General features: G+C 39.3%; 1 protein-coding gene across 5 annotated transcripts in view; it reads right to left on the bottom strand.

The window, feature by feature from the left end:
* The window catches only part of KDM4C (lysine demethylase 4C), a 243,923-nt gene that overhangs the window by 63,090 nt on the left and 153,938 nt on the right, over positions 1-26,895 (bottom strand). For all 5 annotated transcript variants that reach the window (XM_044446103.1, XM_044446104.1, XM_044446105.1 and 2 more), the window contains exons 14-17: positions 24,129-24,310; positions 18,936-19,149; positions 16,361-16,437; positions 1,551-1,606 (exon numbers count right to left, since the gene is read on the bottom strand). In XM_044446103.1, coding sequence (XP_044302038.1) covers positions 1,551-1,606; positions 16,361-16,437; positions 18,936-19,149; positions 24,129-24,310 — 529 coding nt within the window. The remainder of the gene's footprint in view (positions 1-1,550; positions 1,607-16,360; positions 16,438-18,935; positions 19,150-24,128; positions 24,311-26,895) is intronic.

Here is a 26,895-nt window from a genome sequence, read left to right as displayed (position 1 = left end):
TGTTGGCAGTGTTACATGGATCCATAATATTGTCCTTTCTACATCCAATGAAAACAAAACAAAAAAGTTGCTGTGTCTAGAGTGGGCATGCAAAGCTGTCACAAATTTATTATTTGAAAAATTTGAACATATCCATATAAATCAGGGATAGAGAACCTATAGACCCTATAGACATGACCCTATAGATGGTGATGAATTCAATGTGCATCATCACTCTCCACTGGACTGGCTAGGGATCATCTGGAAGACCAGGTATTCCTTATCCTGATGAGGAAGATAGTTTGGAATTATCGACATCTGGCCCCTTGCTTCCAAGCAGCTGTCACTGTACCAGCATCACTGCATGCACATCTGCCTCTGCAGTGAACCTTTTTATCTGGTCTACTAGTTGTGGGTTCTCCTGAGAGAGAGCAAGGAATGCCCAAGGGTGGAGTGCAGCGTGCTGATTTCAGCTCACACTCTAGTTAAGGCTTGGTTTCTGACTGTGAATGCACACTTTACATGATTGGTGAGTGAACCTTTTAAGATTATGTCCTTGCAGTGGCCTTAAAAGGAAGGGAAACACCCATTCTGTGATCAGATATATGCTCATGTGATGTTGGATGTAGTCCCAAGGTAAGTGAGAGAAAAGAGCTGTCAGTTTACAATCTATAGCCATTTCAAACTACCTAATGTGTTCCCTAAAAAGCTGTGAAATAGCACAGTGGTAAATTTGAACTTTATTCAGGATACGTAAGCAAAATAATGTAAGAAATACATATTTTGCATGTCTTGAGATGAATGGGGGAAACAAATGAACAATTTCTAAAAATTTTGACCTCCTCACCACTTTATACAAACAGCTGTGTTGATTGTGAGGTACTCGTTGAAACAAAAATCTCTACAGCTTTTTACATAAAGATTTTAGTATTGTTAGCTATCCTGAACTCTCATAATTGAGTTAGTAACTGAAGCTAGACAGATGTGCTGTGGACAGTGTGCTAAGTGGGTAGAAAATCATCTACTGTAACCCAAAATATAACTAAGAGAATAACAATTCAAAAATAGCATGCAGTACTCAGGTGGAAAATATCTTTTCTGGAGTTAAAATCATGAGATACTGTGAGTACCAGGGATAATAACTGGTTTTAAAACATGTCCCATTATCTCTAGGCTCTTTATAAATAATGACAAGGAAATCTGCAGATATCCCTTCATTATCAAGGTGCCCCAAATTTCACATTTCTAGAAACTGAAAGTGAATGGTGGGTGGTTTGTCTGTGGTTATCTGGAACAATCGTCATCCACTGGAACCCACAGAAAACAGTTCTAGCCACAGATAAACTAGTAGATAAACTAGTAGATAAACTAGTCTCGATTGAATCTTTCAACTCCTGCCAGCCCTAGAAAGCATGGCCAATGGGCAGAAATGCTGAAAATTGTAATCCAGAACATCTGAAAGGCGTCAGGCCAAGAAAGATGGAAATAAACCATTGGCAATATCCCAATTTGAGGCTCTCTACTGTCAGTAAGGGAACAGCTCGGAAGCTGGGTGAGCTTGAGCCACTTACTTTTTGTCAGTAGTTTGCTTGAGTGCACCACCTCTCAAATTACAGAGACAACACTCCTGCAGAAAAAAATGGAAAAAGAATTAATCGTAACCAGCCAGAAGTTATCACTACACACTTGATTGCAAGATGTAAATAATGAGCATTGCAACTGATGGATGGGTTGGGGAGACACACAACTTTGGCGTTGTGAGCTCCTCAAATGCTTTTAATCAGGTCCTACTAAAAGGTTGATGGTACTGAGGAGACAGCAACCAGAAGGCGTTCTTCTGAAGCAGTCTTCCCCAACCTGGTGGCCTTGAGAGGCATTTGGACTACAACTCCCAGAATTCCCATCCAGCAGAGCCATTGACTGAGAATTCTAGATGCTGCAATCCAAACATGTCTGGAAGGCACAAGGGTGGGGAAAGCTGTTCTAAAAGATGCAAATAACATTTGTGCTTGGTTTGAATAACAGCTTAACTGAAAGGTAAACTAAAGTAAACCTTAATAGATATGTCAGTTGGTTGATAAAAAAGATTGGTACTACTACATTGCATTTACTTATCAAAATTTCTCCCAAATCCAGGTCATGGCATGCTTCCCAATGGAAGGCTCTTGTGCTAATAATCAGAAAGCACTGTGCAGCTATTCAGTCTTTCCTTCCTTCACAAATGTTTTTGGTAAGAAAAAAAGATTGAACAGTGGGAAAATGTAGAAGTGCTACAAATCAAAGACTAAATAATACGTTATAAAATTTCACAAATGAGACAGGGCAATTATGCAAGAAAGGATTCTTCTGGAAGAACCTTTTAGCTCCATATGCCAATTTGGTCTCATGGACCTGCTCACATGGAAAGCTCATGTGCAATACAAGTACTAATAACCTAGTACAAAGAGCAAACAGATCTACTTAAAGACATCCTCCTTTCTAACAAAGTATCTTTAATTGGGAATTGAGTTTTATTGATCAGATCACAAAGTTCTGTTCATCAAGTACCTCCTTTCTATATCTTGAACAATTCTCAGCCAATGAAATAGATAAAAAAATGCAAATTCAATGAGATTTACTTCCAACAGCATGGATAGGACTGTGATATAAGTATGGTACATCTCAGCAAAGGAAGCAGGACTTCCTTGGGACTTGGTACAACATCTTTAAAATTTTGGGAGAGGTTTAAGAAGTTAATGAACTAGTTACTGGAATCAATATTGTCACTCCATGTTTTATTCATATGGTAAACATAATTATTTTAGAGTACACTTCTCATGTAGCAAGCTTTAGAACACCAATCCTGTTATGCTGCCTTTCTTGCTTTAAGTAATCCTACTTTTCTCTATGGCAGAGGCTCTCAAATTTTTGCAGGTTCATACTCCTCACTTCATCTCCTTTTCTGCAAGATGTATGTGTTAAAGTTTTCCTACCTATCCAGGAACATAGTCATTTTTAATCCTTCCTTAATATTTGTTGCTTTTCTACATCTTTCTCTTCTATCTCTATTGTTATCATAATGAGGTACTATAATCCATATACAGGTGTATGCTCTGGTATAACCATATTGAAGATCTGCTGAGAAGTATTATTTTTATCACTGCAACATCAGCATTATGTTGCACACACTAATGGAGAAGCTACTGAGCAAGGAATCAGTGAAGAAGCTAGCTTCTTACATCACTGTCTACTAGATGCAATATAATACCAATTCTCATAACTGGTCTAGTTGCTTGAAATCTCACCAAGCAAAAGCAACCAAGTGGCTGAAGTATTACTACTCAACCAGCTGTTTCCACAATTGCAGGCACTGCTGCTCTGTGGTAATATATGCTCTGATAATATGTATTCTGCTTTGTACACTTCACTGAAACTGACCTCACTACAATTAATCAATTACCTCCTCACTACCAAATCTTAAGGTCTTCACAATATGCTGTGACAACCCCTGCTCCCTTTCACAAGGCTGACCAGCTTCTCCCCTGTGCTGCACCTGTGCATTAGGCCTTTAGGACTTCCTTTTCAACTGGTTCTATCCCTGTCTGTCAAATCCCTCATTCAAAATTGCCTCTATGGAACCCTCCTCTGCTTTTCTGCTCTCCACTGGGATTCTTCAGAGTTCTGCTATTGGTTATTGCTATTTAATCTCTCCAGTTTCATTGCTGCCAAATATGCTTGTGATATAAAGGAAAATGGTAACATCCAAAGTGCCCTGCAAAAGCTTGCTTGTGCGAAATGGAACTTTCCTTTACCCTCCTTCTCCTGCAGCCCTCATGTCCAAAATGTTTTAGAGGACCTCCCCAATCCTCCAGAGCAGATGTTGCAGGTAGACTCTGTTTCACTGACTCATGTTGTTCCATTGGCACAGATACCACTGAATACAATCTACTGCTCTGTGTTCTGATCCGTGCTGATCACTCCCAAACAATTCCGTATCTCTAACTGCTTCTTCTTTGGTATTTTGGGTGACTTCTGTCTAAAACTGGACTTGTTTGATGTTTGTACTGGTCATCTTTCTTTTGAAACTGTCCTCTCCTCAATGACTGCGCATGCACTGACAATACAATAATTTATTCTGTTGAGCAGGCATAACTTGCTTTATCCCCATTCTTTTCTCTCTGTTGCTCCTTAACTCTGACTTCCCATCCACCTGCCACACATATTCATTCCCTTCAGTGTTCTCCATGGCCTTGCTCCCTTAAGTTTCTGCTATCAGAAAATATAACAGTACTGTGGCAGACTGCCAAGAGAACTTCAGCTATTGGGCAGTATAGATATGTAATAATAATGTTGATAATATAACACACCTATGACTTTTGCTCTTCTCTTCTCTGCTGCCCTGAGCTACCTAATGGTCTCCATCTTTCTTTAACGGTCTCCACCTTTTTTAAAAGCCCTGCCCTTTAAGCCTAGAACATAGCTTATATGGTGTCATCTCTCTGTTCTTCACTCCATAGCTCAAAATCTATCTCTTCTATAGATACTGTGGCTTCACTCCTTAGACCTTATCAGGACTACATTTGATCACACCCATATTCCTTCTGTCTCTTCCCTCTTCCACTCCCACTACTGTCTCTTTTTCATCTTTCACCATATGGCCTAAGTTTAGATTATTAGGGCAGGGACAGTGCTTTCAAAGCACTGTAAAACACCATGTACTGAAAAGATTATTAGCTTCCAGACTCTGTTCATGATTATCTCTCCTGAGGAATAAGCATCACCGGAGTAATGATATTTATAAGCTCAATCTGTACATGACCTGTATTTTCTGAGAGTATTATAATGGCCTTTGGGCTTTTTGTTTTCTTGCTAAAACTCAGAGAAGGGCCTATGTACTTTGAGTTGCCCTTCCCTGCATTTGACTGCATGATTTTTAATTCGCAGGTGGATATTGCACTGGCAACCACAGCTGTCTCTTTAAAATGTAAATAAATAAATAATAATCACTGGAGACAAAATGACCTGTGAATACTTGCACATTTAAAAATTAATGCAGCTCAGTTGTGCTTGAGTGCCTTTCATATTCCTTTGCTACTGACAATCAAGCTACCAAGTTTCCTTCACAGCACTATGGTTGACAGGTAGATAATCAAAACAAAACAAAGATCTGACTGTGTGCTCCTTGATAATTGGGTCATACATCTTAAATATTACTACCCCTTAACTTTGCTCTTGCTCACTTCCTCTCACTCCAGGAGCAGCGGCACCTTCAGATAAGAACCAAATCAGACCGTTGAGCAACCATTGTGTTATTGATGCAACAAGGCAAACCCAACCAAATTATTGGTTTTAATAACCCAAATTATTACGCTTTCCTTTGCTGAAACATAATAATTTAAATAAGGCATGTAGCAATTCAGAAAAAAGAATTCTCTGAGTAAATGGAGGTATCTGTAACTTGATAATACTAAAAGACTACTGTAAATCTTTTTCACAGTTAATGGTATTATTTGTGTTCTTTCTAATTTTCCATTATAACTAATTACGTTATAATGGAAAAGCAGCTGTGAAACATAATTTGTATCAAGGATCAAAAACCAAGCACACACAACACCTGAACAAGTATTTGTGATAACTTCCTTAAAAAAGTTTAGGATAGTTCCTCTCCCCACAAAATCTCACATAATCACAAAACAGGCGCAGTGAAAAAAAATACTTTGTGATGCGACGTAATACAAAATGCAGAAGTTAAAAAAAAGCAAGAAAATGCAACTTGTTTTAATATTGTTAAATCTGTATGGTTGTAAACAAGGTCAACTAAGGAAAAGTTAAATATGATAAACAACATGTAGCATTATATTTGTATCACACCATTAATAACCTCTGTTTTTGTTATCAAGGAAGAAACTGCTCTTATGAAAGTAAACATCATGGGCTTTTGACAGCCAATTGCTTTCAGTGAATGCATATATACATATCTGGTGAAATAATGTAGGGTAGATGTATTTAGTATGCTTGCAATACCAGAAGTGGCAGATTACATATTCCGTTAATTGTGTATAAGAGTAACCTACCTCTGCCACCCCTGAGAAAGAGCTGTGACCTTCATAATTGCTACTACTGTCAGATAAGTGCTCCTAAAAGGTGTGCCCCAGCCAAGTGCTACAAAACAGACTCCATTTTCCCTACAAGCATCTCTTATCAGATCAGGTCAGAAGGTTATTTCTTCATCAAGCACTTGCTATAGTGATTATATCTGAACATAATCTTCAATTTAAATAGCCTCATTAAAAGCTATGAAGTTTATGGAGTGTAAATGTGGAGAGAGAGTCTATTAGAAGAAGAAAAAAACAAGCAAGCATGATTCTCACAGTAAATTGATTTATCTTTTTTTAGTCAATTATTTTTCTGGCAGCTGAATAGGAAGAAAAATTCAGAAATTATACTGAAGAGAACCCATCTTTGTAACTCCAGTGTTCCATAATATACACACACGTGTGCATACAAACAAGATGAAAAACTTAGCCTATAGGGCCCAATATCCTATCCCACACACACCTGAAACAAGAATGGTGTGCATGAGCTGATCAGATCTTAAAGTCATCTTCAGAGACCCTTCTCTGGGTGTTCCACCAAAGGGAGCTAGGTGTGTGAGAATAAGAGAGAGGATTTCCTCAGTTGTGGGACCACACTTACCAAGTATCCTCCCTAAAGAGGTTCACCTGGTGCATGCATTATTATATTTTCAGTCCCAGACAAGAACCTTTATTTTCTTCAAGGCATTTTAGAGACTGAGCCCTAGATTTTCATTGATGTTTCATTGATTCCTAAGTTTTTGATCTGTTCTGTTCTATTTTGTTTTGTATTTTACTGTTTCAAACATATGTACTGTACTTTATTCTTTTAACTGTAGTATATAGCTGTTTAGTCTTTTCAATATTCATAATCCAGCCAGAAAATGTTATTGGGCAGATTAAAAATACAATAACTACAAAGACCCACCAATTTTGTTTCAAAAAAGAATGCTGTTTCCTGCAGGCAAGGATTTTGCATGTGTAACTATAGCATGGGATGTAACTTCATGGTTCAGCTATCATGCAAGTCTCTAGTGCAAGAGCTGTTGTAACCTTAAGTATCATAGAGCAAAGGGCAAAAGTATAAGATTGCCCAGCTGATTTATTCTGCTAAAAGCATCATGTTTTAATGGCAATTTCAAAAGACATCAGGTTGTTACTGTTTTCTAATGACTATATAAAGCTGTCTTAATTTGTTGTTCAAAATGGACAAAGTTCTTGCTTCAAACAATTTGCTATATAGCCCAAAGCCAGTCTCATCTTCAGCATTTTGAAGAGGAAATTTAATAGGAAGTTGCAATTATTAAATATAAAGCTCAGGGGCAAATGTCAGTTTTAAAATCATTTCAATTAAAATGTGTGAAGTAGGATTAAACTGGACAACGGTAAGAACATTAAGTAAAGCCATGCTGTATCAGACCAAGTTTCCATCTAGTCCAGCACTTCGTACACACGGTGGCAAACCAGTGCCCACAGGTTCCCTCAAGCAAGATGGATGCAAGACCTCCTCCTGTCCGAGGCCCTCAGTAACTGGTGTATGCAGGCAGGCCACCTCTGGTAAAGGAAGCAGCAGATAGCCCAGGCTAGCAGCCACCAATAGCATCCTTCCTCATTAATCTGTCCAATTCTCTTTAGAGCCACCCAAATTGGCAGCTATCACCACTTCCTGTAGCACTGAATTCCATAGTTTAACTACACACTGTGTGAAGAAGTTCTTTTTTTCTTCCCTAAACCCCCCACCAATCAACTTCATGGGATGACTCAGAGTTCAAGTGTCATGAAAGAGGAAGAAAAATGTTTCTCTCTACTTTCTCCACGCCATGCATTACTTTAAACACCTCTATCATGTCTCCCTTTAGTCACCCTTTTTCTAAGCTGAACAGTCCCAGTTGTTGTAGTTGCTCTTCACAGAAAAGCAGTTCCAGCCCCTGATCATTTTGTTGCCCTTCTCTGTACTTTTTCCAACTCAATAATAGCCTTTTTCAGGTAAGGCGGCCAGAACAGAACATGATATTCCAAGTACAAAGATTTGTATAAGGAAGGTAAGATTTTGACAGCTGTATTTTCAATTCTGTTCCTAATTATGCCTAGTATAGACTTTGCCTTCTTCACAGCAGCTGAACACTGGGCTGACATTTTCATCAAGCTGTTCACCACTACCCCAAGTACTCAGTCACCCAGGAAGTTGAAACTGAACACATATGTCAGCCCAAGATAAACTGACTACTAGAAAAACCTGAAAACAAAAGCTTCAGTACCTAATATTTCATAAAGATACAAGCTACCTTCTAGAAAATCCTATCATTAAAGACTTCACATAAACAGAGAAAGTTGGAAAATGCACAAAAGATATGCACCAGTGAGTCAAACCTGTAGCTCTCAGAAATGTATCCGCCGTATATTCCGAAGGGCTGGATAATATGCAGTTCTCTTTGATATGTCATATGTTTATATGGCAAAACATCTGTGCACTGACTGAAAAGCAGCACTGCTACATGAAGTATGAATGAGACAGAAATATGTAAAGGATCCATAAAGAATATTTGAAAGAGAGAGGTTACGTTTCATATTATTCAGTATTTTAGAGCTGTAAAATATCAGGTCAGAACAAACTCTAAATATTATACCATGAGAAGATCAAACTTATTCCCTTTTACATTCTAACAGCATAAAAAGTCACTAACTCACTATCGTTTAATGATGTGTTAAAGAGCTAAAATGTTTTTGTTTATATTCTCCATCTCCATTTCACATTTATTGCTCAAACTTATAAACAGAGAGTAAAGGAATTTTTTAAAGTAGCTGAGAATTATAGCGGATCCTTACTTTATCCATTGAATTGGCTTTTATTCTTTGCCATAAGTTGCTTCTTGTAAGTCTGATTCTCCTCTAGGCTTTTCAGTGTATAACAAAACTAAGGCATCTAGGTGCAAGCAGATGCCAAAAGGATACATTCAGTCCTACATGCTGTATGGTATATGCTGTTCCCTAGATTGTCAGTCATTACTCTCCCTGACTTTACTAGCAGTTTCTGCTCAAAATGTTTAAGATTAATGAGGCATTTGTTCTCAATCAAGAAGCTATGTGTGAATATAATTTCACTCTCAAGAGCAAGACAGATGAATTGTGAAAACCTTTTAGTCTTTTTTATTTCATGAGATGATGTGTGCTGCACTCCCTTTTTTTAAGGCAGCACCAAAACAAAATTAGATTCAATGTCACTCCTTCTGTCTGAACAATTATTATTAGTCACACAGCAAACAGTACAGAATAAACTAAAAGTGTACATAACCTTATGACTGGGTGTGACACATGCTCAATGAAGCACGAGTTGAAATGAGATGCTGTGAGCTTTGCTAAAGGGAATGCCTGGGGTGATGGCTATTGGAAGTTAGAGTATTCAATCATATGTTCTTAGGGATTCTTCTTCTCTGCAGCTGCTATTCCTAAAATGAGCATGAGCAGCACAAAAGAGGAGTGGGCTGGAAAGCAGTGATGCATTTCATTTGAGACGTTACTGAAAATGTTAGTTATACACATGCCTTTTTGGAATGTGCTGCGCAACATACTTGTTCTAAGAGCTCTCAAGATTTTGTTCTTGCTTTTTTTCAATTCGCATCAGTGCCATGAAAATTGAAAGCTACTTAGCATGTACTGTGCTGGTTACATGATTTGATGAAATCATTTCTTCTTGTTCAACAGAAAGGTAAACATTTCTTGCAGACAGAAACTAGGGAGCCCAGTTCAGATCTTCCTAAGATTCTGGATATCTCCAGTTTCCTAAAGAAGGGAAAACTTCAAATACAACGAAGTCTACACATGTAATTCTTAATTCGAAGGATAGCATTTAAATCTCATGAGGTTTATGGTGTTAGCACTTTCAAATTAGAAGCAATTTCTTTTTGAGGGTGGAGAGAGAAAATCATTCTCTCCCTTTCTCAAGAGAGAGTCACCAGGGTCTTCAAGTGCGGCTGGCAATGGCTGCAGCAGAGCTGGTTGGTGTTTTCACTACATGCCTGCCTGGTGCCCTGATCCCTTGTTCTGGGCCGAGTTATGAATTCTCGGCCACCAATTAGTTCTCTGAGGCGGCACATAGAATTAACATGGCATTCTAGGAATGTGGGAGCAATCACAGGGTGCGTGTGAACTGTCCCAAGAACCTCCAACCCCTTGCCATTTTCTCCTTCTTTCTTTCTTTCTAGTATGCTTTGCACTCATGATCTTGAGGTCAGTTGCCTCACTTTGCCTTTTTCTTAAATCCAAAGGAACGCTTCATTACATTGTTGACTGACTGTTTCTTCCTCACAAGCTCCCTGCTTTGCAGGCATATTCATAATATACACTGAGTTACTGAGCTATCTTCCAGTTGGCAAAACTGAATATATTAATGAACTAAAGTGTCATTTTTTGTAATCTGCAAGCCTCACTAAGAAGACCATAAAGAGCTTTGTTTTAGCTTGACACAGTAATACTAAACATAACAGTTCAACTATTAAAGTTCTGTTTTGATCATTTATTTGCCCAATGCCCATGAAAGCCTTTGCCATGACAGCATGTGCTAGTTGAACTAATGTAGCATTATAGTGAATAGGTGACCCTTCTCTGTTAAGCGATTTACTGGTTAAGCTAAAAGCTGAGCATAGGTGGCTGATGGGTGCTAATCTTTGGGAGTTTAGGAGGCATTCACATGACGCACGAGCCCCCACTGGGAAGTTTACTCATGTGCTCCGGGTAAAATTCCTCTGCACGTGACACCTGATTGGTCCCTCCTCCTGTCCTTGCTGTTATCTCATGGAACCTCATGGAAGCACCAAGGGAAGTAGCACTGACAGGAGATAAGCCCTTTTAGCAGCTATCATCTCCTTCCCTGCATTGCACTGGGAAAGTGGGACTGCTTGTGGGAGGGCACGTAAGCTGCCGGGCTTTCAGACCCATAGTAAGATGGCCCATCCCACCACTTAGCCACATTGCCACACAGCTGAGCAGTGGGGAAAGGCGATAGAGAGAAGCACCCAACTCCAATTCACAACCTGTTCACGGTGTAGGCACTTCTCTGAGAAGCAGATCTGCTGCCTAACAGCAGTATTATGTTGCTTGCCTTCATCAATGCTTGGATTGTCTATTTGTAAACGAATCAAAAATTATGAACCACCATATGTTTTCAGTGATCTCTACACCCCAAAGAAGCAACATCTTGAACATCCTCAAACATTTTGTCATTCTAGGAAGAATGTGTGTCAGGAATAGCAGAGGAACACGATTTTTCACAAGTAAGTTTTGGACAATCGAGCATTAGGAAAAGAGGACAAATATGTGGAGGGGGCCCAACTCTAGCACATTACCATCTGCCCAGATAGATATGTAAAATATGGACTTGGAGGAAGGGGGGCAGAGTTGGGCAGGTGACTGTGAAGATTCTTTCAAGCAGATTGTGAGAGTCATCTTGCCTTGAAAAAGGAAGGAGACTTTCAGACCAGGGGTGGGGAGAGCAGATTGAAAGGGAATCCTTTGACCTGGCCAGGAGACAATCAGCGAAAGGAGCAGACCAATTAAGTAATGCCCACATTCCCACCATCCAGCCCTCAAGCAGCAGGATTCTACTCTGAAGGCAGCATCAGAATCTTTTTGAAAAGAGGGGGAAGAAAGAAAGTTTCAGTTGGATTCAGCTGTTTACATGGGCAGCTGCTTCTCTCACATTTCAAAGAGAACACTGCACTGATTTATATTGTTCTGTAACCTGTTGAGTTTCAAGTAAAAAGACTGTGCTTCTAAAGTTTCCTCTGAGTCTGCTAGAATGGAAAAGGAGGGGGAGACCTGCTCACAACAAATATGCTTTGTGTTCTCAAAGGCAGCATTCCAGAACTGCCAGCTTAACCAACTAGATAGTAGCAGTGTTCATCCTTGGCTCTGAGACGCCTTCATTAAAATTAGTGAACCTAATCCAGATTTAGGCTATATTAGCAGCTTAGCTTTATAACTTGGTTTTGGAAAGCAGAGACCTTGTTAGATCAGAAAGATCTGGGTAACTTGACATCCCTCACCATTTTGAACATGATCAGGTTCCCCACAGAAAGAAATGTAATAATTCTCTGTACTAATGCTTAGAGGTACCACACCTGCCCCTCGGCTGAAAGAAAACTGACAAACTTGTTGTTAGAGCAGCAGTCCTGTCTAACTCTGTTCACTGAACTGAACTGATAATTACATTCTGACTTAAAAGACACCCTGTCAGTTCCTGGGATTGACTTTTGCCATTCCCCCTCCCCTCTACACCCACCCGCTACTCTGCAGGAGCTGTAACAAAAGCAGTTTCATAAGTCCTGGAACTTCTGATTGCCTGATAAGGAACCTTTCACAATTTTCTCTGGTGGCCAGCAAGAGAGGAAAAATTCAATTTTGCTTGGAAAGAATGCCTACCCTGCTAAAATGAAAACATATTACAGATACAGAAATTGACTCTGGGCACATTTTAATAGCAATTCACAGAGCAAACATTGAACTACCTATATATGTGAATCACTATTTTTGTAATAATCTGCTCTAAATTGGCATTTGCCTTTTTATTTCCCTGCCTTGGTTAATATGCACACCTTACCTGCCACCTCATGTTTTCTTCTTTACCAAAGGCAAAAAAGAATCTTTAAAAAAAACTGTTTATATTATCTCCTCCTCCAACTTGTTTACTCTATCCCCTTTCTTTACTTCCCATAAAATATTAAGAAATTACCTTGCTGTGAGAATATATATGCATGTGTGTGTGTTTTCTAGCACCACTAAATGAGGGGGTGGCGAGGGGAAGTCACTTTTTATGCATCCTGAAAAGTTCTTCCCCAACATTTGACAATGTTTTCTGTTCTCAGTTCATGCAGAAGGTAATATAGCCCTCAAAATGTTTTGAAGGGAATTCCAACATTTGTAGAGATACATTAAGGGAAAATATGGACACATTAATTTGCCAGCAAATTTGGAAAACTCAGCAGTGGCCACAGGATTGGAAAAGGTCAGTTTACATTCCGATCCCAAAGAAGGGCAATGCCAAAGAATGTTCAAACTACCGCACCATTGCACTCATTTCACATGCTAGCAAAGTTATGCTCAAAATCCTACAAGCTAGGCTCCAGCAGTATGTGGACCAAGAACTACCAGAAGTACAGGCAGGATTTCGAAGAGGGAGAGGAACTAGAGATCAAATTGCCAACATACACTGGATCATGAAAAAGCTAGGGAGTTCCAGAAAAACATCTACTTCTGCTTCATTGACTATGCTAAAGCCTTTGATTGTGTGGATCACAACAAATTGTGGCAAGTTCTTAAAGGGATGGGAGTACCAGACCATCTTATTTGTCTCTTGAGAAACCTATACACAGGTCAAGAAGCAACAGTGAGAACTGGACACGGAACCACTGATTGGTTCAAAATTGAGAAAGGAGTTTGGCAAGGCTGTATACTGTCGCCCTGCCTATTCAACTTATATGCAGAGCACATCATGAGAAAGGTGGGGCTAGATGAATCACCAATTGGAATTAAGATTGCTGGGAGAAACATCAACAACCTCAGATATGCAGATGATACCACTCTCATGGCAGAAAGTGAAGAGGAACTAAAGAGCCTCTTGATGCGGGTGAAGGAGAGTGCAAAAGTTGGCTTGAAACTCAACATTAAGAAAACTAAGATCAGGGCATCCAGTCCTCTCACTTCCAGGCAAATAGATGGGGAAGAAATGGAGGTAGTGACAGATCTTATTTTCCTGGGCTCCAAGATCACCGCAGATGGGGACTGCAGCCAAGAAATTAAAAGATGCTTGCTGCTGGGGAGGAAAGCTATGGCAAATCTAGACAGCATACTAAAAAGCAGAGACATCACCCTGCCAACAAAAGTGCGTACAGTCAAGGCTATGGTTTTCCCAGTTGCAATGTATGGCTGTGAAAGTTGGACCATAAGGAAGGCTGAGCACTGAAGGATTGAGACCTTTGAATTGTGGTGCTGGAGGAGACTCCTGCGAGTCCCTTGGACCGCAAGGCGATCAAACCAGTCAGTCCTAGAGGAGATCAACCCTGACTGCTCTTTAGAAGGCCAGATACTAAAGATGAAACTCAAATACTTTGGCTACCTAATGAGAAGGAAGGACTCCCTGGAGAAGAGCTTAATGCTGGGAACAATAGATGGCAAAAGAAGAAGGGGACGGCAGAGGATGAGGTGGCTAGATGGAGTCACTGAGGCAGTTGCTGTGAGCTTAAGTGGACTCTGGGGGATGGTGGAAGACAGGAAGGCCTGGAGGAATGTTGTCCATGGGGTCGCGATGGGTCAGACACGACTTCACGACTAACAACAACAACAGGGAGGGGTGAAACAGAAAATAACAGCAAACCCTTTAGTTTCTGAGATGTCATGACTCTGAGGGCTGGAATGTTGTTTTTATGAAATGAATGCTAAATTATGTGCTCAACACCACATTTTGCTATAATTCTCCTTTCTAATACCTCACTATAGCCACGAAGTTCAGAAAACGGTCCTTACACTCAACACACATCTACAGGAAATACACACAGAGTTACATTTTGTTATTGCCTATTCCTTTGGTTATATGGGATCAACTCAGTCTGGAGACAGAGAATAGTTTATTTTCTCAAAGAGCTGAAGGAGGCAATGGCCCACTCCACACGTCACTGAAACCACAAGCAAGCCATTATCATTCTGTGCTAATATATGTAGCTAGATCATACTTGTTGGCTCTTTCTGCCAGTGGGAATAATTAAATAAGCCAGGAGCTCTCCATCCCTGGCTTAGCATGACACCTGAGTTGAGAACTCCAGCTTGTTTCCCACCCAATGGGCAGGTTTGGGTTCTTGGATTGCTAATGGAATAAAGGTATGTGTATAAACACAATGGGTAAAAAAGGTTCCATCTTATCTTCAAGCTCTCTTAAAAATGATTGCTTCTTTCTACTATCTGAGATAGATGGTATGATATTCTAAGAGTAGATTTCTCTTTTGGCGTGCCTTATAGATGACTGAGATACAGCGCTCATAATTTTGGACTAGATTTTGAACAAATGTTAGGAAACAGATGATGACTAGGTGGCAGGGGAAGTAGAATGCCTTCCTCTGTAACTTGAAGCTTAACCCACTTGCCTGTGTTAGCATTTGAGTCATTGTGGCTCCCACACTAGAATTCTTTACAGTCACTGAAACATTACTCTTCTGTTATTACCTGGAAATGGAATTTAGACAGGACTTCCACACAGTTAAGCACTGTATCGGCCAGCAATACCAACCTACTTGACCAAATTCCTTCTACGTTTACTCAAAATATGAAGCAATAAAACAGGCAGGAATCACAAGCAGAAAATGTTTAATTACACACACAATAGCGCTTCCCTTCCGCCTTGCATCTGTCTACCCTGTACAAGGTAGTGTTACAGATGTATTCATTTTATGAAAAACAAACACAGAACACATCCACTTAGGCGACCCCACCATCACAAATGAGGGCTGAAAAACATGTGGATGACACAGAAACATGTGGATGACAATATATGGGAGGGGGTGTTACACAAAGGATGGCAGATGACAGGTACAATGTAGATGCAGCTACTGAGAAGTTATATCCTCAGCAAGTGCCTGATGGGTCTTCTGCCATGCACTTGTTCACTGTTTGTGGTACACTATGGTCTTCACAGCATAGACCTTTGGGAGGATTGCTGGATGGATGGTCCTGCCTTTGGGGGATGTAGTAGATGCCCTACAATTATTTTACATATCAAACACTTCTGTGTTTTTCATTCAGCAATTGTTTCAGTCTTGTACTCTATACTTTAACATTTACCCTTCCACTGACATCAAATCCTAAAATTTCAATCAACCCCTGTAATTACAGGAGGAGATAATAAATTATTGGTGGCCCTTCCTACATTTCCACACAATTATTATAATAATTACTGTAGTGTTCAGGAATTTAGCAAGCTCTGTCAAGAAGACTGAACTACACCAGGAAGAGTTAGGAGGCTCTTAGCCTATCCAGTTAGAGCACAACAGCTGACAGAAAGTCCCCAGGGAAAAACAATATTCTGTTCTGTATTTTTAGTTACAATACATTCAGCTTTGGTTGTTTTCTCAATGAACATTATATCCTCATCAGAAACCAATATGTAATAACAATAATTTTGCACCATAACATCATTGTGAAAACAAAAATAAGTGTTCTTTTCTCAACTATGGGAAGAAGACTTGGCAGACAGACTGGAAGAAGGCACTTCTATGTCATTTATTTTACAGAGAATTAGTTATTCAAGAGATTTGGGTGGACCGTGAACAATATATATAACTTACAGCTGTCCAGGCTCCTCTTTTGCATCGAGAACACAGCCATCCATCATGGATTTCATTGGAAGGAACACCATAGCAACCTATAATAACAGAGCTGAGGTGATAAACAGATTCTGTACTGCATTATCTTCTAGCTAAACAGACAACTTAGCCATTAAAGAGAGACAGTGGATTCGCCTACTGTGTGATTAAAAACAGTGAAGAATAAACATTTCCCAAGAGTAAGTCTGGTTGTCACACTGGCATACTGCTAGCTATACTAGCAACAGTTCTCATTCCTATGACCAGCCATGTTAGCTTTAAGAAACCTTTCACTATGCAAGGCTGCATGTCTACTTATACCAAATATTTGCTCATATGTTAAAATTACAACTAAAACACAGTTTTAGTTTCACAGTTTTAGCTGCACACATATACTTGTTAAAATAGGTTGGACAACAAAAGCCAGGAATATTAAGTGAAGTTGAACAGGGCAACTCATTCACAGAAGTTAACAGCCCTGCTTGATTTTGGTGAGGAAAATTAGAGGAAGTCGCAGAGCCCACCCTTACCTGGCACTCACCTCAAATCTGCTTGCCCAGACAGCCTGACTGCCTTTCTGGCTAACAGATAGCCCCACACATGTGTGGTTGCCTGTCAGCAAGGGAGAGCCAGGTCTTTTTATTGTGCTAATCAGGCCAGAAATAAAAGCAGTCTCTCCCACACACACCAGCATAAATAACAACAGCTCAACCACACAATGGTAGGAAACTAGATACAATGAGATTCCAGAAACAACTTTCCACAACAGATAGTTGCTTCTTTGTTCTCACTGCTACTACCAGGAATTTGGCCACAAGTGTTAATGATCTAATTTTATCTGACAGCAGGTATTTGACATAAAATTGGGCTGATCTACTTGGTAAAGTGCCATTGAAGAGGCAATCATTTGTTGCTGAGCTCTGATGTAAAAGATGCAGAGCAAGAGAATATGTTCTACAGATTGCACCTTCTAGCTGTTCCACAGAGAAACCCTCAGTGGCAAGGAAATAACATCATGCAAGAGGGTAACATTAAATTGGGTCAAAGGGAAAGCCTTATTTAGCTAGATGTGAATTAGCTAACATGGGTTTTTCATAAAGAATACCTAAAGAACAAGGTGAACAAACTTGCACAAGAAGCAGGAAGGTCTTGAAAGGAAATATTCTAGTCTTTGCTTTATTAGAGCGAACAGCAGGATCAATTCCCATTTTGAGAAGGAAAGATTACAGCCTAATACAACAAGGTCTTTGAGCTACACACTTCTTCCAAGCACTATTGTAACTATTTTCAGGAAGATAAGACAGAAGTCCCACTGCTGTTCTTAAGATATATATCTTAAGGGGAAGCTTTAACACTGCCAGCCAGGCAGTGTTCCCAATGCACGCTGTCCCGTCTCCACATTGGGAACTCATCTAAGGATGTGCAAAAGGGATTGTAAGAAGCTGGTGTGCATGTTGTTAATATCTGAAGACATTCTCCTGACCCAACCAGCAGCTCCGTAAAAGAGCAGCGTGGGTATTTTAGCACTAAGTAATGTAATAGTTGCCGAGATCTCTTTTTGTATTGAAAAAACATAGTGGAACAGTTTGATTAATTATAACTTTCTGAACACTGATCTATGTGTAAACCATGACATGGGAGGATGGAATACCTCACCTCCCAAATATTGAAAACATTTGACCTAACTGGCCATTTAAAAGGCATCTACAATGAAAAAAACTTCTTGAATATATCTCTGTTTTGCATAATTTATCTTTAAATCAGTATACTGATTTATTTATTTTACAGAACTTTAAAGGGCAGGATTCTACCTTTCAAAGATAACCTGTCAGCTGCTCATTCCCAGTTGACTGACAGACTTCTGCGCTTGAGGCCACCTGTCAGCCAGGAATGAGAGGCAGTCACTCTGTCTATGTCAGTGTTGTGTAGGGGAGAGTGCAGGGCTGGGGCTCGAGAGACCTGGGTTCTTGTTCCCACTCAGCCATGGAATGAACTGAATGGTTTTGAGCCAGTCACGGACTCTCAGCCCAAATTAACTCTCAATGTTGCTGTTGTGAGGATAAGATTGAAAGGAGGAAGAGAGCTATGTTAGCTGTCTTGAGAGGGAAAAGGCAGAATGCAAATAAGTAATTGTCAAGAGAATCAGGGTGGGCTGTTGACTTGTCCCAATTTTGTTCACAGATAACACACAAGAGCATTTACGAATGTAAGCAGCCCTTTCTGGTTACCATTTCATGGCTAATATAGGGTGCTGATTCAAGGACGGGCAGCAGGGAGAGGGATCAGTCAGAAAGTGTAAACTGTGAGTTTCATAGACTTAATTGCACCTGAAAATTCAATAGAAGTTTACAAATTTTTGAATATTCCCCTTTTGGTATAGATGAGTTCTATATAATTTTAAACACTTGAATATATGTGAATAAATTCATACATTTCCTCTTTGTTCTAAAGCGCCTCAAAATACCAGTTGAACTATAGTGGTTACTCACAGATTGTAATAGTATAAGTAAAAATTGAAATCTAACATTTTACTTGGAACTATAATATTTATATTTACTTGCATGGACCTGTACACAACACTTTGCACAGGATATCAGCAGACTTGTTCCATCTTCTTCAACAAGGCGATTAGATGGATAGTTTTCCGTATTTTCTTCACTATAAATAAAACATATCTCTGGAATAAGTGGTTTTGTCTTTTCGCTGGCCACAAACTTTTCTCTTTGTTTTGTTTCTGAGGAAGCATAGATTTCTTCATTAGTTTTGTCAGGCTGAAAAATATATTTAAATGGAAAGATATTTGCTCTTTTTCTTTAGTTTGATAAATTTTCCCATTCCCTTTAAAAGATGATAACGCCAATTCAGATTCCTTCTTAAATATCTTTCACTATTTTTCAACATTTGACTGTTTGGATGATTGCTAAGTTCACAGTCAAGTTTTAGCAGCCTATATGCTATTGCTGACTTAAATTCTCCTAAATTCTGTAACTACATTCAGGTTTTATTACCTTTTTTTAGTTGGAAAAATGGGAAGATGGCCATACATGTTGCTCTCACACAAACACACATTTCCTCCAAGGAAGGAGCAGCAGTTCTAGGAACCACCTTAGAGTTGCTACTGCTGCCGCTTAAGGAATCCTGCTTTCCCATCCTGCATTCTTATTCTCTGTATCTAGCCACACTACTGCTGGGGAAAGGCATGGAAACTGTCTCTCAGAATGCATAGCAACCTCTTGAATCATGGTTTTCTTCCCTATCTGCTGGACATGGTCTAAGAAGAGAAAGTAGTCTGAGCACTCTTTGCCTCTCCAGCATTTGGGCAGAAGTTCAATAAGGAGTGTTTCCTACTAGAAAAAAAGAGAGAAGGGAATTGGAAGGAGGATTATTTTGCAAGAGTAGGAAGCTCTACAAAGAAAAGAATGTGGCGGCTATCATAAATTCAGAGAATAGGAGAGCTAGAAGGGCCAAGAAGGTTATCGGGTCCAATACCCTGCTGGTGCAGGGCACCAATTTACACCATGCAACACAGGTGGCTGTCCAGTTTCTTTTGAATGTCCTCAGTGTGGGAGAGCCCACCACCTCTCTAGGCAGCTGGTTCCACTGTCATATTGCTCTGACAATGAGGAAGCTTTTCCTGATGTCTAGCCTGAATCAGGGTTGTTGCAGCTGAACTTGATTATACCATGTCCTGCATTCTGGTATCAGCAAGAAGAGATCTTGACTTTCCTCTTTGTGACAGCCTTTGAGGTACTTATAGAGGGATATCATATCCCCCCTCCACCCAGTCTTCTCTCAGTCTCTCGTCACAGGGCAGTGTTTCCAAACCCTGTATCATTTTTGTTGCCTTCCTGTAGGCCCTAATTTAACTGCATCCTTCTTAAATCTTGAGGCCCAGAACTGGACACTGTATTCCAGATGAGGTTTGACTAGTGAGGAGTATAGGGGAATGCCTAGTTTTCGTGATTTGGAAGTAACACTTCTATTAATGTATTCCAAAATAGCATTTGCCCATTTTGAAGCCGCATTTCATATTTAGCCTGTGGTGCAATAACACCAAGATCTTTTTCCTTTTCAGTTCTGCTGAACAACATATTCCCCATTTTGAATTGATGCATTTGGTTTCTTTTTCCTAGGTGGAGGACATGGCACTTATCCCTACTGAATCTCATTTTGTTGCTTTCAGTCCAGCGTCCAAGCTTATCAAGATCACTCTGGATCTTCATTCTTTATTCAAGGGTTTTTGTAATTCCACCCAGTTGTGTATTTTCTGAAAATTTGATTATTTTTCCTTGTACTTCCTCATCTAAATTATTAATAAAGATGTTGAAGAGTAATGAGCCTAGGACTGAACCCTGTGGCACCCCACCAGTTACCTCCCTCCAGTTTGAGAAGGTACCATTGATGAGCAGTCTTTGTGTACAATTTAGCTGCCAACTGTTGATCCACCTAACAGTTTCTCTATCTAGTCTTCTTTTTTGTTAATTTGCTTATCAGAATGCTGAGGGGCACTATATCCCTGCAATTCCTTGCTATTTGTTTATATTCTTCTTTTGTGGCCTGGCTGTGCTTCAACCTCCCATATATGTTCTTTTTCTCTTTCAGGTTGTCACTTAACCTTTTATGGATCCACTGGGGCTTCCTCTTTTGTCTTCTATACTTTTTCTTGTTGTGCTTGGATCTCTTTTTTTCTCTTTTTTTCCAAGGTTTCCCTCTTGGAGACCTTTTCTCTTATAAGTGAGTTGCCACGGCACCTCCTTTATCAGTGTTTGTTAAAGTTGGCTTTCTTGAAGTCCACGGTATATGTTTGGCTGCAGTTAACCTTTGTCTTCTTTATAACTGAGAATTCAAATATAGCATAGTCACTTTTTGTAGTAAGTTTCACATTCATCTCTTCCTCAAATCGCTTAAACCAGTTTGAGTGCTTCCAGTGGTACAGAATATCTTCTAGTTCTTCTGCATCTTCCCAGGAGTTTCCTGTATTCCCTTCTCTTGGGGTTCTCGTCTTCTGCCTCTGCTTGTTGATGCACTTCTTGCTTCGGGACTACACTTAGCTGTTGCAGCTTCACCACTCCGTCCAAAAACTCTTCATCTTCTTTTATTATCTTGAGTGTAGATAACTTGCTGCTCCAGTTCTCTCACCATTTCTTCCAACAGGGCTACTAGCTTGCACTTGTAGCATGTGTAGGCCATGTTGCCCTCAGGTTAAAAAAGAAAGAAACACTGCACAGTTGTTGCAGGACAGCACCACTGTGGAGTCTTCTTGATTCAACGTTTGTGACTCTGTCTTGGGGGGCTGTTGTGACAACTAGTGCTTTCTCCTGTCTTCACTAAAGGTTAATTCACAATCACACTAGTAAATGGGAATGTGTTACAAGGGGAGAAACAAATGTAGGGAGGAACTAAGGGGGCAGAACTAGGAGAACAGAAAGAAAGAAAAGGAGGAACCTCCCCCTTGTAGGTGTATCATAGTGAAGGATATTTTTCATTCATCAGAATGAAACCTCTGGAAATACTTAGGAATTTGTGAGGACTCTTATTTCACCAGTGTTTGATATATCAAAGGTGCATTGAAATGCAATGGCAAAAACACCATTAAATGTAGAGTTTAATGTCAATTGTACACTAGAAGTCAAGAAATTCCCTCTCAAACTCAAGTCTGGAAAATCTTCTCAGCTTTCTTTAGAAAGGTTCACTCCACATTGTTGTCCTTTCAATATTAGGGTAAGGCTTTTCATTCTCCCAGGCCTTTGAATATCTCATTATGATTCTGAAATATGTGTTTGTGATGTGTTGAATGTCTAATATAGTACCTTGCAGAAGTATTCACCCCTTTAGACCTTTCCACATTTTTCTGGGTTACAACCTGGGATAGAAATGGATTTAATTGATAATGTAACCACTGGATATACACAAGATACTCAACACTGTGTGGTACAAATTTCTTTATTGTGGTAGAAAAATTAAGTCAACAAAATGAACTGGCACTTCTTGGTTGCAGTTTTCAAACACATCTCCAAGTTGATATTTGATAGAAGCATGTTTGGCAGCAATTACAGCTGCAGATATTCTTGGATAAGTCTCTTATCATCTTTACATATCTGGATCCTGCAGTGTTTGCCAATTCTGCCAAAACTGCTCCAGATCTGTTCAATAAGACAGGCATCCACCTGGATGGGCATCCTAGATCTGTCCAGTTGGATGGGCACTGACTGAATAGCAATTTTCAAGTATTGCCACAGATCAGATTGAATGACTTTGGCTACATCATTCCAAGACATTCTTGTTTTTAAACCACTCCAGAGTTCCTTTGGTTCTGTGTTTCACTTTCCTGCTGAAAGTCCCAGCTCCCCTGAAGCCTGAAAGAGTTTTTCCTTTATAACAGTCCTGTGTTTGGCTCCATCTATCTGGTTCTCAATCTTGACCAGCTTCCCAGTTCAAACTGAGCAAATCCATCCCCACAGCATGCTGCTGTCACCACCATGCTTCTTTGCAGGGATGGTGTTCTCAGAGCAATAAGCACTACTAGCTTTGTGGGATGCAAAGAACATGGAACCAAGGCCAGAAAGTTGTATTCTGGTTTGATCAGATCAGCAAACATTTCCCCACGTTTGCTGTGCCTTTTGGCAAATGTCAAATGGGCTTTGATATGCGTTTGTTTCAACAAAAGCTTTCTTCTTGCGACTCTTCCATAAAGGCCAGCTTTGTGGAACACATGAGCAATAATCATCCAATGGATGGTTTTACCCTTGTCAGATATGGATCTCTCTATCTCCTTCAGAGTTACTATTGGCTGCATGGTTACTTCTCTGTAACCTCCTTAACTACTTATTGAATTTTTGTGGATGACCTTCTCTAGGCAGATTCAGAGTTGAGTCATATTCTATTTTGTAATAATGGATTTAAAAGTACTCAAGGTAATAGTCATAGTTTGGAATTTTTTTAAATTACCCCAACCCTGATTGGCATTTCTGCATAGCTTTATCTCAATGTTGTTTTTGATAGCCACTTAAACTTCACAACACATTTTGTTTAAATATACTCTCTGACAAGCTCTAGGGCCAATCAGAAACATGTGAATTTAAATTGAGACCATGTGGCAGCGGAATTGCACACAGACTTGAGTGTAACTACCCATAGTACTCTGGAAGTATGAGTTGTACCTGGCCTTACTGAGGCATCTCAGAGCAAAGTGGAAGAATATTTAGGCAACCAATAAGTGCCATATTTTGTTTTTGTTTACTTAACATTTGTGTTACAATACAAATATTTTGCAACTGAATATCTTGTGTGCATCAAGTGGTAACAATTCCAATTGAATCTATTTAGGAAAATCAGCTTTGCATGAAGCAGAGATAGTAAATCAAGAGAGCAGTTTGAATTTATATAGTCCTGCATCAGATCCGTGAATGTTTCTAGTAATTATATATGTTTCATAAATCTCAATCATCATGTAAAGCTAAGTCTACCAGGTGTGTCACTGAGAGCAGAAATTGCACAATTTTCATTTTTGGTGGTGGGAATCAAGACTCTTTGCTTCTCCTTTTGATCACAATATCTATTTTGATAAGCTATAAGGACCATATACCTTTCAATCCATCTACTTGTAAAGGATAAAAAGAAAATCTGCTGCTTTGCTACAGAGCAGCTTTTTACAAGCCTTCATTGCGGCTTTGTTTGGTTTGGTTTTTTAATAGTTTAGCTTAGAGAAGACATGCATAAATACCTCTTAAATTATATGGAGCTTCCTTACCTTATAGTAAGGCCTGAGGAGTGTGCATATGGCACAATAAGGTTCCAGTTTGGCAACAGATGCATTGTATTCCTTTTCAGCAGTGAAATTTGGTGCCCTGTTCTGCCAAAGGTAGACAAGAGGTTTGGCCCAGGACTCTGTTTCTTGTATTTCCTCTTCAATTGAGAGAGCCTCTGGCAGTTCTTAAAAGAAAATGACATTTGAAAAGGATATATTCTGAGGGTGGTGACACACAACAATTTAAGTAGGAGTAAAAAGCAAATTCTACTCTACATATGAAAACAAATCAGGAAAAAGGATGAATTCATACTCAAGAGGTGACTTGCAATGCAAAAGTACAAAGGGGAATTTTCTACTCATCCCACTTATTATAGGTGCTCATTCTTGCTAAAAGCAGAAGAAAACAGTATTTCAACGTGCTTATTATTGGTACAAAGAACAACATACTGCACAGGGAAAAACAGCTCACATGAGAATTGGCTAAACTTATTTTAAGGAAACAGGTGTCTAATAAAACAGAATTAGATTCTGTGGCATTCAGGATGAACTTAGGTTTGATTAACAGTTCCATAGCATAGAATTAACTGCTGCTCAAAATGCTGAAACATTAGAGTCCTTCAGACTGTGACTGCATGGATCTAGTTGACAAAAGAAGACTTTTACAGATCTTTAATGATGCATTGCCCTTAATTGCAGAAGAACAGCAAGCCAATTATAACATGGCATGATTTCTTTTGCCACTGGTTTAGTAAATGTTGCTTAGATCTGTTGTCAGATAGGATCCTCTCTCAATTGCTTACTGAATAGTTTCTCCACTGATACCTTTTTTTACCCTGTACATCAATGAGAAAACAGGAAATACCTCACAGGATATAGAGACCCAAAACAGCTGCAGCTTGAGGGCAGGGGGTGGACACCTTTGCAAAGTGACCTTCCTAATATAGCTTGAAAACTACTACAACAAAACATCTTAACAGACTTTGAATTGTAAAGCTACGTACAGTCCCATTTAACCATTTCACTAAATCTCTAAATACTAAAAAGCCTACTCCACAATGCCCTTTTATGTTTCCATGCACACATTTGAAGTTTGACTCCTGCACTGTTCTATTTTCCTGTGATCAGCTGCGTATAAAACTAGCAAAACTGAAGACATCATACTATCTTTATCTTTGAGCTCTGCATGGTGCTTAGATAATTAAATTTTTCTTACCAGTACAAATTATTTTACATTTAAACTGAATTTAATCACTGCTTCTCGCAGCCAGTTAATGTGATGCTGTATTTTAAGATACAGACTGAGAAAGGGTTTAAAAACCAAATAACCAACTTTCAGTGGGAAAATGTTGGCACAATATTCTGTCCAACTGGAGTGCCATGATATTGCTACATTTCTGTGTAAGCCATGTAAATGTGTGCATAATTTTGTATCCATGAAAGATACTGTTTTCACACACAGGACTGATGAATTATCTTTCTTTCTCTATAAAGATGGGTTTGGTTGCTATTTTTCTCCTACTCTATTTACCAGTTTGATCTTCTTTAGAAAATTGCATAGAAAAATTTGACTGTAGACTAATTTTCTTAGTAAGCCTGCTTTGGGTCATAGTGCATAACTCCAACAGACCTCCTGGCCGCAGCCGTGATACATCTACACCCTGTTCAGCCTGCAACTCTGCGGTAGCAATCTGTGTAAGTAACTTTTGAGGAAAACTAAACTACTGAAACTACTATGCATGATTAGTCAGGGAAAACTCCCACATCTTCCGGCATCCTAGGCATGCTAAGAGTTGCAAGACTTCTTTTTTTGTCTTATCTAAACATGCATAGGATTTTGCCCTCAATTCCATGGCTCCCAAGTGTACCTTTGAATGTACTTTGATAGATTCAGTCCTGTCAGTCCAAGAAACTACTCCCCAGAATATGACAGAAGTGCCTCAATAATGTATATATTGTAATAAAATCTTACCAAAAACTAACACAATTTTCCAGGGTGTAAACATCTGGATTCTCAGTTTCTATTTGCTTGAATACATAATGTGCTAAGAATTTCTGAAAGCGATGCATAACTGTTCACCTGTTTGCTAGTGCCAGATCAAAATGATGAAAAATGCACTAATTTCAGTTTTGCAAATTATCTCATCAATATAAATGAGTTCTATTTTAAGCCTTGTCTATCACAAGCTTGTGCTCCATTTTTCTGAAAAGAATACACAAGCATGCAAAGAAAAATACGACTCAAAGTGGAAATTAAAGTACTCCAATTAAAATGACAGTGCCTATGCACCATATTTAACTCTAACTTGGTCAGAAGGTTTTATCCTTATTATACATAAAAAATTTAGCCAACAGAACGATCAGCTACAACAGACGCCTACAATGGACAAGGTTATTCACAACCCTGTTTTTGCAAACAAAGCACCATCTCCGTCAAACTATAGATTAGAATGTTATTGTAACAAGGGTAGCCAACAGGCTTTCATTTCAGTTTCATTTCAGTACCATTACCGTTACAGGACTTGTCCTACAGCTGGGGCATGTTGTATTCTCCGTCAGAATCACAAAAATTATATTCTTTATGCAATCAAGATGATTGGTCTTATTGCTATGAAATTTGGTATAAAAGATTTTTCCAGTGAGAGGAATGAGCAGGAAAAGGCAGGGGAAGATATACTTCTCATGTGTCATGCAGAATGCATCCATTTCACACTATTTGCTAGGACTGTGACCTGATTAAAACAAATCTTAATTGATTAATCATAAGGAG

Source organism: Varanus komodoensis, unplaced genomic scaffold, assembly GCF_004798865.1.
Source record: "Varanus komodoensis strain SLA01 unplaced genomic scaffold, ASM479886v1 scaffold5, whole genome shotgun sequence".
In the NCBI taxonomy this organism is placed as follows: domain Eukaryota; kingdom Metazoa; phylum Chordata; class Lepidosauria; order Squamata; family Varanidae; genus Varanus; species Varanus komodoensis.
The sequence above is the reverse complement of the archived record's forward strand: the minus strand, read 5'-3'. Positions and strand labels throughout refer to the sequence as shown.